Below are 16664 nucleotides of genomic sequence, written 5' to 3' on the forward strand. Positions count from 1 at the left end.
CATTACAAGCAACTTCAGCAAGTGAACTAATAAATCTTTTAAATTTATGTTCATTATCATAGGAAATGAAATACATTTTGGAATGCCAAGCATGAAATGTTCTGGAAATGGATGAGAGGTTTTCTTTGTATTTCTCAGTCTAACTTCTATGTGTAATATCAGTCCAAATACTTACAGCATTAACTTGGGAACATTTGCCATTTTCAGCAATCTGATGACTGCTTACTGCTGTCTGGGGACACATAAACCCTTGTGTTCATTCTGAAGTATCCACGTACCTGTGAAGTATGCATACTAAATGATGGAAAGCATGCTATATTACAAAACTGATTGCATATGTCTGCGTATGCACCACATTTTACAAATTAGTCTGTGTTAAACTCCTCTTCATGCATGATTTAAGGGGAGATTCATGACCTTTGTTCAAACTCAAGCTTCTTTCAAATTTTTTATCTGGAGTTTCTTTTCTGTTGAAAACAGCAAAGACAAAATGCTGTAATATTCTGATAAAATGTTTATTGGACTTATGAATTTTAAAAACCTTCAATAACAAGGTTAGGGGAGGCTTGTATAAGCATTAGCATTATATGTAACTATCAAAAGCCTGTATCAGCACAGAATTTTCTCCTAACAGCACATCACCCAAGCAGCAGATATAGAGATAAGCAATACTATTATCATGAAAGAAAAAATCTGGATTATGTTTTTGTTCTCCCTTTATCCTTCACAATGCCTCTAATCATTTGAGACATCCGCATATGAAAAAGGACAAACTCAAGCTCTTCAAAAATAACTCTGCACTGACTTTTCACTTAAACATTTCAAGGTTGTATAGATCTTGTAAGTGACTTTGTTTTAGATCATTGTATTTTTCTCCATCAGACAATGTATTATGACTACAGTACTGGCTAGATGCCATATCTATGCAATGTTTTGCAAGGCACAACAATAATTCCATAGCATAGATCCTGTTTCTTTTATAAAGATTTATAAAATATGTAGAGCAGAAAGTGTCTGAGTTTTCTGACTACTTCGGAATGTAGAGATTTCATAATTCTTAGAACTATATGAAATAAACATAATTAAAAAGTTGTCAGCCAATGTCTTGTCCAAGTGTAAAACCAAAACCAATAAACCTAGATGATTTGCAAATTCTCCAGCAGAAACAGAAGTGGTCCCATTTCACAGCATGTTGTACATTATTTGTATGTATAAGTGTACAATAATTGATTTACTTACCACTGCTGTATTTTTCAGTGTTTTTTCTTAGCAGCCACTTGACTTTCCGCTTTCTCCTGTTTCTATTTTGCAAATGAAGATAACTAGGATAACTAGTTTTAATGTGGAAGAAATGAAACTATAGCATAAACCTAGGGGTCTGGAACTTTAGTTTCTTTTTTCCCCTAATATTGGGAAGATCCACATGGAGGATCCAAGTATTCAGGTCATTCTTCACATTGAGAAAATAATTTAGCAATCTTCATAAGCAAAGTTTATTCTTCTCTCTTTTGACCCAGCTGATACTCATCATTAACAAGTCAGCCCCAAACAGTATAGCAGTTCCTGATTGGCTTGGAGGGCCTTAAAATCTCAGGAAAAAAAAATAATAATAATAAATAATAAAAATATGTTAAGAGTTTTGTGCTCAAACAAAGTGTCCTTTGAATCATGGTATTCAACAAGAAATACTTCAGATGTGAATATGTCTCAAAAATGCTGAAGAAGACCCAGACAGGATGATAGAATGTATTTAAAATTTATTTTTAAATATTTAATAATAATTAACTAAAATAAATAATAAATAGTATATGAATAAACAATAATTTGTTTTAAATTTAATTAGTTATTTCTACTTTGACTGCTAAAATATAGAGGCAGATACAGTTGATATGGATGGGTGTATGGTTAAGGCTTAACTGAAACAAGTTCTCCATTACCCACTAACTTCTGTTGTTATCATCATAGCTGGAGTTAGAATTGAAAGTGCCACCAAAGTCAGCAATAAAGTCTGTCACAAAGACAAAGAACATCACATCTGTATCATTAGCCAATTTAGTGTCATCAGCAACAAAGGGCGGTGAGCCCACTGTCACAGACTGGGTGACAAGATTTGATTCAGGAGCTGACCAAGAGCCTCAGTAATCAAAGAGTTTTGTTAGTGGGTTCATTGTATACTACATTCTTAGTGTGTAGCAGCTTTAAACTATAAGGCTTACAGTAAAACTAAAAACAAAGGGAGGTGTCAAGTTTTACAGTATTTTAGGGTAGTATTTAATAGGTTTGAAGTCACACACCATACTTCTCAACAGTCTTTTTTACCATGTTTTTCTTCTCTTGCTTCCTAAATATTGATTTTATACTTATTTAGATATTTTGTTAACCATGGTGTACCAACTATGCAGACAAGAACCTATGCAAATTCTGTTTGACTAGTTCTGAGAGTCAGAAGAACCACACAGTTTCTCAAACCATTAAAAAAGTTCCTGAATGTTTTCTTTCTTTTCTCCATATACTCAAAACAGATGTGTGTTTAAAACATTATGCTATATGAAGTTTATGTCCCTGTAGAGATTTCTATAAAAGTTTATGCTTGTTGAGCTTTCTGTCTTTTGATCAAAGCCAGTTGAATAATAAAACTGAGAGAAGTAAAATCATGCAGAGCTTCCAGAGTAGTTTTCTAATTCTGTTTTTATGCATCTTGGATATAATAATTTTCCAGCAGTACATTAAGTGATTCAGCTAAACTCTAATGACATCTTATAGCACTTAAAAAAAAAAAAAAACAAAAAAAAAAAAACAGCTGTGCATTGTACCACAGTGTAGTTTTATGTTTTTGTTTTGTTTTGTTGATTTTTAATTTTTATTTTGAGTCACCAAATTGACATAAACATGTCTATATTAGGAAAGGGAGAGGAGGACTAAAACTAAGAATCCTAGCTGAATTTAAGGAGAAAAATCACACATATTAAAACACTTATGATGTCACATCATTTTTGCTCCCTTCTGATAAGAACTGAAAGTTCTTGAAATTAATGTCACTCCTCTTTTTCAGTCATCAAAGTGATGATGACACTACCAGTGGAGATCCTATACTTGCATTATTTCTAAAAGTATTTATTATTAATAGCTATCTCAAAATATTCAGTATTTGCCTAGGTTGGTGAAGATTTTCCACCAACACACTAAAAGTTAACAAGATCCATTATGGCACTAAAGTTACTCTCAAATGATGGCACAAGTCTCTGGGCCTCAGTCATGAAAGTAAAGAAATATTACACTTTTGTCTGCAGGAGGAATTTCTTCAACCTTGGTCTAAGTAGGTGCCAGATGCATTTAGAGTATCGAACAAAACCACCCCAAATGCATTTTCTATACCAAAATATCCAGTAAAATGTGGGAGTGAAAAAGTTAGAAAGGCATTTACTTTTCTACCTTAAAGGGGTTAGTTAAGCATAAAACATTACATTTTCTTTGAATCACTGATCTGTTAAACAAAGAGAAAGAGCAGCTCACCTATATCTTCACTGATTTTGAACTCCTTTAACACTAAGGAAAAAATCATGGAATGAAGCTCTCCTTCCCCAATGTAAATTGCATTCTGTTCTTCACTAAAGGCAGTGAAAGCTATTCACTTCCAACAAACTGCTTTTTCCTAATTAAAATTTTCACTGAAGAGAGAAAAGTAAGATCAAGAGGGATGATGTGAATAGGTCATGAATCAGAGCCTGCAGTACTATTAGAAAAATCTCAGATGCAAGGCGTCTTCCTTTACTGATGCAGTTGTTGCAGCTGAATGGTTCATTTAGCCTGTATTGAGGATCTGTGCAAAAACTCCAAATATTTTTGTTTTACAATAGCTTCAGCACACATTGTTGTTGTCTTTCATATATAAATACTGTTAAATGCCAAATGACCACCTTCCAGTGAAGCCACCATTTCAAAAAAAAAGTTGATTTTGTTTACTGTCTCTCACTGAAGCTGAGGAGGATGGATTGAAGAAAGGTAAGCTTAAAAAGATTAAACAAGTAGATATTGCAGAGCTATGTGCTGCATGTGGCATCACAGGAATGCTCCTATACTCCCATTAAATCCTTGTCTGCCTACACTTGTATAAGAAGCTGCTAAGTCCTTTCCAGAGCACTGCACAGAGTCGGTACTCACAGTTGTGGTGTCCTGCTGCCTGGGATAAAGCAGAATTTCACAGCAGTCTTCCATTATCTGAGAATGAAGAGACGCAATGTTTATGCATGGTGTTGGTCAGGCCTGTTACTTTGATAATGAAATCTGAGCAATGTTGTTGCTTCCATCTTTTATCATGAGCATTTGGATAATCTGTACTCTCAGTTGCAGTTTGTATAGGGTTTCCCTTTCTCCTATGGTGACACAGAGCTTGCAGATCAGCATGATTCTCTCCTGGGAAGGAAAATGAAAGGGAAGCAGCAGCTCCCAGTAAATGATGTTCTTACCTTGCTGCTGCTATGTCTGCCATACCACTGGCTGATGTTTGTAAGGCTTTGCAGCAAAAATGTGTTTTATTAGACAAGTAAAAGAAACTAGGATGGTGATTTATGTTGTGTTGAGGGAAATAGGATAAAACATAGAAGTGCCTGAAGCAAAATTTGGTTTAACAGTAGTGCAGGTATCACTGGGAGAAGGGAATAGGTGGAGGTGAGTTCCTCTTTGCAGCACATTGAGGTACGGCTATAGCAGGAGCAAGCATGCCAGTCCAGAGGTGGGCAGCCCAGACAACACTGAGGCCCAGTCATTAAGATACAAACCCAGTATCCTTAATAAACCTTTACTCAAGACCTTCCCAATACATCTTTATGGCTTTTGTTGTGCTATATAAATTAAAGGTAACTATTATAAGGTTAAGATGGCTCTGAAGTGATAGATGGGACAGAGCCAGGTGAATGAAAGGGTACAATAAGGTCAAGGAGCTAATAGGATTTCAGCATTTTCAATTAATTTGATGGAAAGAGTGGAACAAAACTAAATTCACTGTGGACAAAAAAGAAATGTAAAAGTGAGAATGACATAAAATCATCATCAAAGAGTAAAGAGAGATGATGTTGAAGTAATGATAAGGAAGAGGAGCAGAGCCATGAGTCCAGGATTTCATATCAAATGTTGAGTCAAGAGTGAGGAGATAAGAGACTCCAAGTTCAGATACAAACTTCCATGTTTAACAGTTCTGAATGATGCACTTTTCCTTCTTTGTATCAAAAGAGTCTTCATCTATATTCCCTTAACTAGAATATCTCTGTGTGATAGCAGGGAGAGTCCACATAAAGCAGAAGACAAGAAAATATAAAAGACCAACTTGTCTGCAGTATAATGTTTCCATAAAGCAGAGGTAATGCGGTTATCTTGGAGCTGGACATGGATATTTTTTACATGGTAGCTAAATGTGTCCACAAATTTGTGAATGGATGTGAGAAAAAGTCCTTCTTACTATTCTAATTATATTCCTTTCTCTGCTACTTTTCTTTGCTTTTGCCTTATTTTGGTGCTAGCAGGAAACCTTTCCCATTGGTTACAACCTTGCTAGGTTTGAGAGAATATATCAAGTAGAAAAATGGAGAAAAATAGAAGAATATGGTACTAACATTTCTCAGATCCATGTAGGTTTTTTTTTTTTCTTTCTTTTCTTACTTTTTTTTTTTCTTCAATCTGTAAAAAATGAAAAGGTATAATTACAGGAAAAGGAATTCCTGTGATTTTGTAATGACGTTGAAAAGAAGACTTCACAAATGGAAAGACCTTACTCCCTGTATAGGAGAAAAATGGGTGAGGCTGGTTGTTCAGACTATCATCTAAAAATAAAAGTAAATGCATAAAAATATGGCTCTAGGGAAGAAAAAAAAAAAAAAAAAGCAAAACTGTGAGCAATATGGCAATGCATCATGGTGGAAAAACTCATCTTTAAAAAAATATGTAAGGAATAAACATACTGTGAACATGGCTATACATCACACACATTGCACCTACTAATCAAACCAAAGCAGTCTAATAACTACTAGTGTTACTTTTATCTTAAAACAGACCTAAGGTAAAATGCATTAAGCTAACAAGCCCAACTCATCTGATTCAGTTATTTACTAAATTAATATACAAAATACATGTAACTGTGTTAATTCAATAAGCTAAACCTTTTTTTTTTTTTTTTTGCCATTTTTTCCCAATTAATGGAAAAGGTATAATAGAACAAGTAAAAATTTCCTTGTAGAGTGTTCAAATTGCAATTGTGAGCATCCCCTTTATTTGAAACTGAAAAACTTGCTTGAGTTGCTTTCTGTTTTTTAAAAAAGTGGCTTCATGATAATAAAAAATACTCATAGGAAAGGCGAACTTTTTACTTTTAATGACAATCCCTTTTATTTTAATATTATGCGTTTTATAGATTACATTAAGATATCTTACTGTTGCATGATACTGAGAAAAATTTTTCTTTATTTTGTTATAGAATAGACTAGATTATTATTTACACTGACTATATGCAGAATATAATTTCTCAAAATTAAATCTTTCTATTTTATAATTTTAATTTGGCTTGAATTTATAATTGTTTATTTCTTTAAAAATTAATTGTATAATTTGACCCTCTTTCCCTAGTATAAACCTATTTTGTCATTAATAATGACAATTTTGTGTAAGGGTACCTAGCTCTTATTTATTGAGGAGTTTCCAAGAGCAAGTAAGCAAGTAAACGTTCCATCTTAGTTTGAATTGCTATATTTTAGGTTTTAATGTTTTTCTCTTATTTTCCCTGATATAATTATTTTTTCTTTAAGAAAGCAAGGATGTGCGTATTACATAAGTACTAATACCCATGCCGTCTCCAGTTCTCTCAGCCAACACTGTACTAAAAAACAAAAAGCAAACAAACAAACAAACAGCAAAAAAAAAAAATAAAAAATAAAATAAAATGGATTTTCTTGTCTACATGATTAGTAAAGACCAGGCTAGCTGTACATTTCAGTGAGATTTAGGCACTTAAATATCTAGCAGCTTTAAAATTTAGCAGCTTTAGCATTTTTCTAGGTGACCAATGTAATTAGTTCAAAGCTAAATTCACATATTTAGATTTCTCCTTATATATTTATTTATACACTATCTTATCAGCAAATATTTATAAATTACATAAATGTGTGCGAATGTATATACATTTGTTGTCAGCAAGTCTTTCCTACTTCCTTGTTTTTTTAATGGATGCATGGTTGTATCCATTTTAAACATGAATGTGAGAAAAAAAAATCTTAACATAATATATTTAAGAAATGATGATGAAATAGACGTTGGAAAGTTTAGGAAAAAAAATATAAATTACATGAAGTTGGAAATGGATCCATACATCTGGATATAGTACTGGAAATTCATCTGGAATTCTGGAGTACATCTGGAAATATATTATCACATGCAAAAAAATATCCATGTAATTGAGAGATGGCTCTCAATGACTGTAAAGGAGGGAGGATTGTTTTTCAGATTATGCGTTATAACAAATGAATCAAGGTAAAATCCTGTTATGTAAAACTTATTGTATCCTGTACAAAAAAGGAGACAAAATACCTGAACTCCTCCTTCCTTTTATGGAATTCCTAAATTGCTTTTGTAGAAAATGTTTTGTAGAAATTAGCTTTTCTGTATTTGTAATTATGTAAAGGATGTACTCTCTATATATATAAAAACTGATATAGATAACTTTTTGATATATATATATATATATATATATATATATATATATTTATGCTGGCATTCTAAGGCTTCTCTTCTCCCATCTTTTTATATTTTTGGGATATCCATGATATTATTTCTACTTTTTCAGTAAAACTAGCAACACCTATCAGCAATACCAGGGGGAAAAAAAAAAAAAAAAAAAAAAAGCTAAAATGAACAGAAATGACACAATATGTTTAAGAAAGGATTGGGATTTGTTCTGAGACAGAATTTGCAAGGTAACAGTTTAAATAGATAATCGTCCTATGACTTCATGCATGGTTATTGAGTTATCAAACAAAATGATTTTGTTTATTTGTTTGTTTTTCAAATTTATATAACTGTGGCTTTTCAGCCTACACTATTTTCATACTAAATTAACCTTTTGTATTTGATTTCAGTGTTGGTTACTGATGTTTATGGCTTGAATTATGAATGGCATTTTATCTTGCAGGAGGAACTGATGTTTATATGCATCTCTAAAACTGAAGTCCTTCCATAATATTTGCATAACTGGTAAAAAAACAGCTTTTAGGCTGCATTGAAACAAACTTCCTGATAACATATTAATGTAAAAAATACAGTGTGCAGAATTGAAACCAAATGTTTTCACAAAACTTTTCATTGAAATTAAGCAATCATCTTTATGTAATATGAATTCAATTAGATCTCAATAAATTAATGTCTCAATAAGTAAGGGGTGCGAGGCAGCTGATTCTCCAATGTGTCTGACTTTCCAGTTAAACTTATTAATTCTACAAAATTTGTAATATTAGTAAAAGAAAATATTGACATTAAACTCAAGGTAAGAAATTATTATACATTGTTTTATGTATCTTTATATAAAAAGTTACAAGTAGCAAGCATATGACACAGAAATGGAACAGTAACAGCAACAATTGTGAATGCATGCTTTTTTACAATGTGTCTAATAAGGGGATTTTTGCCAACTCAAATATTCAGTAACATACATGCAAATTATTTTCTCAGTGTCAAACTCAGTCATATTGCTAGATGCTTATCCAATAAACATTTCTATTGAAGTGATTATGAATGGCTAAATACCTGATTTCAATAAATTGTTCCTGAAATTGGGAATTTAAATTGCAATGACAAGAAAAGAGAAATAGAAAAAGAGAAATGACTGGTAAGTATAATAATGAAAGTCTTATTGCCTTCTAGTAATTTTACTCAACATTGCTGAATTTTGTCATGATATGAGAATAGCTGGTCAGAGAGTCCATAAAACCTCTAGCTGGTGTTTCCAAGGTCGATAGTTTCACATTTCATTGTAGCATGTTCAAAATCACCCAGGAGCGCACTATTCTCAAGCAGTCTATATAATGAAAACAATGTACATACAACAAAAGTTCAATGTAATCTTCTTCCACATATCACACAACAAACAAGTAGATAACAAACTTAAAACATATCAACTAAAATAAAATGAAGAAAATAAAAAAAAAGAAGAAGAAAAAAAAGTAGGGACAGTCTCAGTCATCTCAGTCAGGAGTTAATTTCTTCAAGTTTGCAGTAAACCTTATAATGTTTTTAAAAACTAAGGAACACTTGGTGGCCAGCAAGCGAATTACAAAATAAACATATTATTGTGCAGTGGGAATCCCTTTCAAAAGAAGTAAGAAATGTCTGTAATTTTTAAGTTTGGATAAAGGCAGTGAAATGAAATTTGAAACATGTCCACTCTGTCTTCCTGATAGCTGAAATAGTTCACTATAGATTTTTCCATTCACAGTTCCCTTGATTGTATAAATAGTGTTTCTCTGAAAGCAAAACAAAGTTAAAATATGTTCTCCCTGTGAAGAGAAATACAGACAAATATTTACCTAAACTATCTGGAAGCAACAGAAACATTAATGGAATCTCTCCCATTAAAAAATTGCTATATACATATGCATGTGTAAACATGTATATACATATATATGCTTAGATATGTATATAAGGAAATTGACAGACTAGCAGCTATTTATAACTTCAATAAAATATGAGATTATGTTTATTAAGTGTTGATAACAAATTATACAAAATGAAAAGTCTAGGAAAAGACTCAAAAAAAAAAAATCAAACATTAACATTAGTGCTACAGAATCTCTAAATTTATCTGTTCTCTTATGTACTCTTCCTATACTCCTATATACTTCACAAGGTTGAATGAGTAAAACAAACTGAATACAAGTTGTTCTATATCTTCATGGCTTGGGCTAGGTTGCCAAATTTTACAGTTTCTCATGCTGGAACTCTAAATTTTATTTTCATAAATTAAAACTCTAGAGCCATGCAAAGCATCTATCTTTATGATATGTTGAGAATACAGATAATATTTGGCTGGGGAATTATATTTAACTGATTCTACAGTCAATAGTAATAATTTAATTAGGATAGGAATTTAATTTTGCATAGTTTACAGTGCTGAAGTGGTCATCTGTCTGATTTTCAATCTTCTCATTATTAAAACATGGCTCTCTCCATGCAAGGACAAGGTGGTATATAGCTTGAGGACTAACAGACATTTTAACAACATAACAAATAAAATGGAATGGAACAGATGGTTCATTTTTTTGTATAGGTATGTTTACTTACCTCAAGTTTGTCTCCTAGACCCTAGTTGTGTTGTACTCAGACTCATGTTTGCTTAGAGACCCAATGAGGCAGAACCTGGAATGTTATGGCTATTTCATTCAAAATAATAATGTTTGCATAGAAAAAAAAGAAATATATGCATATAGATACTTAATAAAATGCACAAATTGATAATCTGATCAATATTCATGAAGAAATTTACATTGGCATGCAGTTAGGTTAAAATAGTCAAATAACTTGTTTTTAAAAGATAGAAGTGCCTTAATGTGCAAAGAAAATATGGAGAGCATGTAAACAGTCACAAGAAGTGCATAAATTATGCATGCAACAGAAAACACAAATATATATAAAAAGTTTCTTTTTGCTTTTCCAAATAAATGTTTCATATCTCTTTCTTCTTTTCTTTTTCTTTTACTTTTAATCATTCATATTTACAGTCATTCAGAATGTAATATACAGTAGAAATATCTCTTTTATTAAAAATATCATGCTCAACTATTTCATTGATTAGAAAGATTCCTTTTAACTACATTCTTCTATGTAAATATAAGATCATTCTCTATTTACTATTCTGTCTCACACTGTAATTAATATATATTTATATGTATAAACATACTGTGATCAATAATGGAACAGGTACATTAACTTTTTGCAAATATTTTCATTTGTTGTATAAAAGATAATGTTTTATGGGAAAAGGGGTTTCCTTACCCCAGGTTAGTGATTCTCATTATTGTGTCATACATCAAAATGATTTTGAAATGTTAGACTAACAGTGGATGATATTCAAGGCCACCTCAGTTTCAAGGAAACCACATGCATGTGGCTCTATCAAAAACTAGACTTGCACAAAATCTTCTTTGGTTTTTTAAAAAACGTACTTGTTCTCTGTTGACCAGTGCATGAATGCATGTGGGCAAGTATAAAAAATAGTAAAAGAAAAAGAAAGATATCACGTAGAAGGGTAAAACAGATACAGAAGCTTCCAGGAAACTGGAGCAGAGGATGAGAGAGAGACAAAGAAAGATAATATAATGGTATATGCTATCAAGAAACAGAAATTTAAATAATAAACAGATAGGAAAGCAAATATGTCTTTACTGAATAAAGAGTGAATATGTTTGGGCAATCAAGTCCTTACACAATAGTCTTCATCAAAAATCTATTGATACTGACCGCTGAACAGCTTTATCATGTCTGGACAGCCTGTGGCTTGTGGTTGGTACCTCTTCAATTTCATCTATCTCACACGCATCTGCAGCATCTTGTGAGTAGCTATGCTTCATGACAAGGATATTTCTCCTGTTCATGGGCTGAATGAGTGGTTTTACAGGTTGGGGTTGTATTTCTGTCAAGACAGAAGCATCTCTTGTGCTGAGGTTACTACGGCTGCCCTTAATGCTAGACACTTGTGATCCACAGTGATGGTCATGAATGCATTTTGAAGATGATCTCCGCAGTTTATGATAATTTTCAAAGTCATCTGCAACATCAGCAAGGTCAGCTGTAGGCCCTGTCCCTCTGAGGGTGCATAATTCATAATGAGGAGGCTCAAACACCTCCTGGAACACCGTTTGATCAAAGTCTGTTTTCCTTTGGACAAATTTTTTACGAGGCTGCTTGATCTGTACTATCACAGAGATAACAATGAGGATGATAACAATACAAGACGTCACCCCAATTATGGTCCCACTGGTATTGGTAAGTTGGTCCAATAGGTTAGCTTTTCTTTTTTCTGTGTTAAAATAAATAAATAAGAAAAAAAAGCACAGAATTAGTTGCAGTTCAAAAATAACCATGGCAATGAAGGGTTCACAGATTACTGTAAAGCCATGCCTAGTCTATGTCTGAGTTCAATTCATCAGTCTTAGTGGGGAAAGAAAAAATAAATCAAGTATTCATGAAAACCAAATGAACAATACATGACTCCACTAAGTGGCTTGGTTAGTGCTTTTTTCAAGCTCTTTTAACTAGATGAAAAATTTATTTATGTATTTTTTGTTGTTGTTATTTTATAAAAAGCAACCACCGTAATAAACGGACGGATTTCATGTCACAGTCTATTCACCTGTTAAAGCCCCTAAGATTTCTGCAGGAGCTTCTTCCATTATTTACTGTCTTCTCTAGTAAATATATGTTGCTAGAATATTAGGATAAATGAAATATCAAGCCTTTACAAGTTTTAAAAATAAATTGGGAACTTTTTTGAACTCCTACAATTTATGAGCTGAATGGGACTGTTGACTGTACTCGGTGAAAAACTAAAACTAAATTGAATAAAATAGAAATGTTATTCAGAAAGGAAAGGAGTTTTCAGAAAGAACAACAACAACAACAAAAAGTGTGCAAGTTATTTATTTTTTTCACAACCTATTAATTACCAGAACATTTTAAAACATACTCAGTAATCCAACAGCTGATTAGACCTACTATCCTTTACTCAGAGGCTGCTAGAAAGTTGGCCAGCAAAATCAGTATTGAGAATGAAGGAAAATAAAAGGTATGCAGTAAAATAATACAGAGACAAAATTTCACTTTCCTGTTCTGCATATTTCTCTGTGATTTGCTTTCAGATGGCTTCAGAGAGATAAAACAGTGACTGAGCCAAGCTGAAAGCATTCACGTCAATCTCTTACAGGCATCTCAAGACTTGACAAGTCTGACTAAGTTTTAACACTCAGTTTAGTGTAATTTTTCTTGGCAACCTAAAACATACCAAAGGACTTGAGGAAAAAAAAATAACATTCACCTCTTTATAATCTTCTAGGTACCAACAATGAACTTTTCAGCACTCCCTATTGCCTACTCTTGTAGACTCATTTGGGGTTTCTCTGACTGACACAGACTCTGCAGAAGGAGCTGGTTTAGAAAAAACAACACAGCAACAAATAGCTTTTTTTTTTTTTTTCTCATGTAATTATCAAACCTCATTTTTCTATTTTTCTAGTCTGAAATACAAGACAGGGTGATTCTATTGGCACATGAGCCAATAAAAAGACACTCAGCAAATAAAATATGAAAATAATTTTGGAAATTACAGAGGGGAAGGTTTTCTGTTTTCTTCTGTGTTAAAGAAACAGAGAACCTATAGTTCTTTACCATGTTCAGTTCATTTGAAGAATATTATTTCACATCACAGTTTTGTTATGTTCATTTGAAATATGATTTCATTTATGTTTTACCCTACTGCATTGCTTGTCAAGATTTGACAGGCTTCAGCAGACTAATGGGATGACTTCTAATCTTCATTCTGAATATTTTCTTGATTAGTTTCTAAATTCATCATTACCCATGTTTTCAGGAACAAATCTGTTGTAATAGAGGAGGAAAAAAAAAACAAAAACAAAAACAAAAACAAAAACAAAAAAAAACTGTGTCCCTGTCTCTCTAGCCTGTAATGAAAGTTAGTTAAGCTTTTTTTCTCTGAAGACAACAAAGATACTGATGATTTTTAATTTCATTTTATTTTTTAAATACAGAGAAATATTTAGAATATTGTCAACATCTGGTAGGGAACATCAGTCCCTACCTATGAAATAGACATTATGTCTAATTTTGTGTGTTGTCTTTGCACTTCATTTTCACTGGAGGATTATATACGGATTTGGCTGCCTTTTTACAATGTTAGTTCTACTTCATCTGGGATTTTTAGCCCACCTGAGCTATTATGGACATGGCATGCAGCTAAAATACACCTGTTATGCATATGCTACTTCACTACAAAAGTAACTACGACAAAGGAACTAAAGTATTACTTTTAATTGCATTGTAGCTTGTACAGAAACAAAGTGATCAGAAAGCCTGCCAGAAAGCTATAACCACCACAAATCAACACTAAGCAAAACGATTGAAAACACTGAAAGAAAAATCCATCTGTATTTTACCCTCTCCATTTTCTCTCTTGCTTCATGCATGCTGACCCTGAATTACTCCTCCTGAGCCCTCTCACAGATATTAACAAGAAACTAAGAATAATATGATGTATCTCATGAAGTCTAATGAGTTGACAGTTTCAGTCCTACACATTACCTTTGCAGTGGTTTTCATCCCAAGGATACACACAATTCTGGAGTCCATTGCAGACCAATGTATTATTAATGCACATATTACTGTGGCAAAAGAATGTGTTGGCTTCACAAGGGGCTAAAAACAAAGAGAAAAAGCTGATATTAAATAGTAAGTCATTCAATTTTCCACAACAGACATATCAAGGAGGAATCGTGTAATCTGTACCAGGGGAAAACTCTACAGCAGAGGATCCTTGTTTATTTCAATATCTGACATATTTAATATCTGACATTCACCATCAAAGGCACTTAAGTCACACACTTATTATTCTTTGAATATATATTTTCACTTTTGTCTAAGTGCATTGACTATGGACTTCTTTCCCATAGTTTGCTTCTAATGGCTGCAGTATGTTGACACCTCACATTTCTGGGAGGTCATTGGTGCGTTATCAACACAGTTTTAGCCACAGATCCCAAACACACCACTGTATGGGCTGCTGTGGAGAATTTTAACTATATCATAGCCAGTACATGGCAAATAATTAGTTTCAAAGTTCCTGAAAGTCCTGTTTTAGAGAAAGCACTGTGTGACTGAATGAAAATATACACTTTACTGCTAATATCAATGGTATCTGAGCATTTATTCCCAGAGAAAATAAAACCATCAAAACAAAACAAACAAAACACCACTCCAGTCATACAAAAGGCTACAGTAAAGTATTCTTTTGGTTACATGAGGAGATTAAAAACAGAAATAGTCATCAATGTCCAAGGAGCCTATGATCTAGAAGAATCATGCAGGATTAAAGATACCAGATGAAGTCTTTACTGAAGGACATTTACCATGATGGCAGTTTGGAGGTCATCAGCAGGAGGTGTACCTGTTGCTAAACTCAAGTGCTAGCGATCCTTAAGTGGATCCTTAAAGTTTGGGTTGTACTCCAAAATTCTGTGCAGTAAAGATAATTTACTCCTCATATTTTATTCATTAAAAATAAACCAGAAGCTCTTCCTCAATATAAGAAAAAATATATACATTTTATCATTAATATACATTTTATCAGTGTGAAATCAACAAAAAATGAACTTATTTTTCCTTTTTTTAAGCTCAACTGAAAAACGATATTATAACTATTTCCTAAGGGAAAGTTAAAGAATAACCTAAGACCCTTACTAATCAGAAAGGAGTTACGATGCTCACATTATTAAATTTTGGTATTTAGAATTTGATGCTTCATGGCAATATTTCTCTTCTACAATTTTAAAAGCAGTTCCTATGACAACATATATCCTTAGCTCAGAGCAGAAGACTGCTTTAGTGGTTTGTTAACTAAGGACAGTACAAAGGATTTAGATTGTAGAATGTAATGACTTCATATATCACATCAAGAAATCCACTTTTAAATAACTGCTTAAGTTCAGATATCCATAACTGACTATAATGGCTTCTTCAGACCAGTTATAGTCTGTTAAAGAAATGATAAACGCCATCAAAACTTGTCCCTAAAAACACTGCCATCCAATCAGATATAACAGTATACACATATACTAAAATAGCATGCACAGAAGTTTACAATTTCAAATAGCATATATTTTCAAATTTACTCACCCATCACTTTTACTCACTTCACCAGAAGCCTAATGTTGTCAGGAGTTTAAACAGTTATTGGTCTAATATATAAATAACACATTTTTAAAGTGCAGATGCTTATGGAGAAAAAAAAAAAAAAAAAGTACATATTTTATTTGTAGGAGGGTTCTCTACTGGCTTTACGTGTTTGTGAACTGTGAGACATAACAGCTCTTTTGTCTCCATCATTTACACTGCTTTCTAAAAGTAGCAGCTAACGTGAAAATTTATATAGTACATTAAAATACCCCTTAGTCACAATAGCTACTCCCACAATAGAAGATCTAATGTAATGCTAAGAGCTTTGTATGTTCTTTCTGCTTGAGTTTCAGCATGAGTTTTGTGGTTATCTGGCCTCAAGGCTCCAGCTGCTGGAAGAGCTGGGGGGAGATTTGGGTGCAATGCTGTGCTACTGCATTTACGTGGCAAGATTTTCATATCAGCGGGCTGCAGGGGTGGTCTCTGTGAGAAGAGCCCAGCAGCTACCCATGTCAGATCAGATCCAGTTTCAGCCAGTTCCAAAGGGACCCACCGCTGCCAAGAGCTGAGCCAATAAGCAATGTTGTTTGCACCTCTGTGAGAGCTAATTTAAGAAAGGGAAAAAACTACTGCACCACAGCAACTGGGGAAGTACACCAATAAGCAGTACAAGGAGGGTTGGGGTGGTGGGGTAAAGTGCAGCATTAGGAAAGAAATAAAGACATAAA

The 16664-nt window shown here is 33.1% G+C and overlaps 1 protein-coding gene across 12 annotated transcripts in view; it reads right to left on the reverse strand.

The window, feature by feature from the left end:
• Positions 1-1745: 1745 nt before the first annotated feature.
• NETO1 (neuropilin and tolloid like 1) overlaps positions 1746-16664 on the reverse strand; it is a 77153-nt gene continuing 62234 nt past the window's right edge. Inside the window, exons 8-11 of one of the 12 annotated variants that reach the window (XR_011807606.1) lie at positions 14347-14460; positions 11494-12052; positions 10318-10406; positions 1746-4218 (exon numbers count right to left, since the gene is read on the reverse strand). Coding sequence is in view for 8 of the 12 variants with exons in the window: in XM_038175327.2 (XP_038031255.1) it covers positions 10332-10392; positions 11494-12052; positions 14347-14460 (734 nt within the window). In the remaining 4 variants the exon portion in view is untranslated. Of the gene's footprint in view, positions 4219-8525; positions 9534-10317; positions 10407-11493; positions 12053-14346; positions 14461-16664 lie in introns of those variants that run through there. The other 11 variants (XM_038175332.2, XM_038175327.2, XR_005263686.2 and 8 more) reach the window with 11 other exon arrangements.

Source organism: Anas platyrhynchos, chromosome 2 (genome assembly GCF_047663525.1).
Source record: "Anas platyrhynchos isolate ZD024472 breed Pekin duck chromosome 2, IASCAAS_PekinDuck_T2T, whole genome shotgun sequence".
Lineage (NCBI taxonomy): Eukaryota > Metazoa > Chordata > Aves > Anseriformes > Anatidae > Anas > Anas platyrhynchos.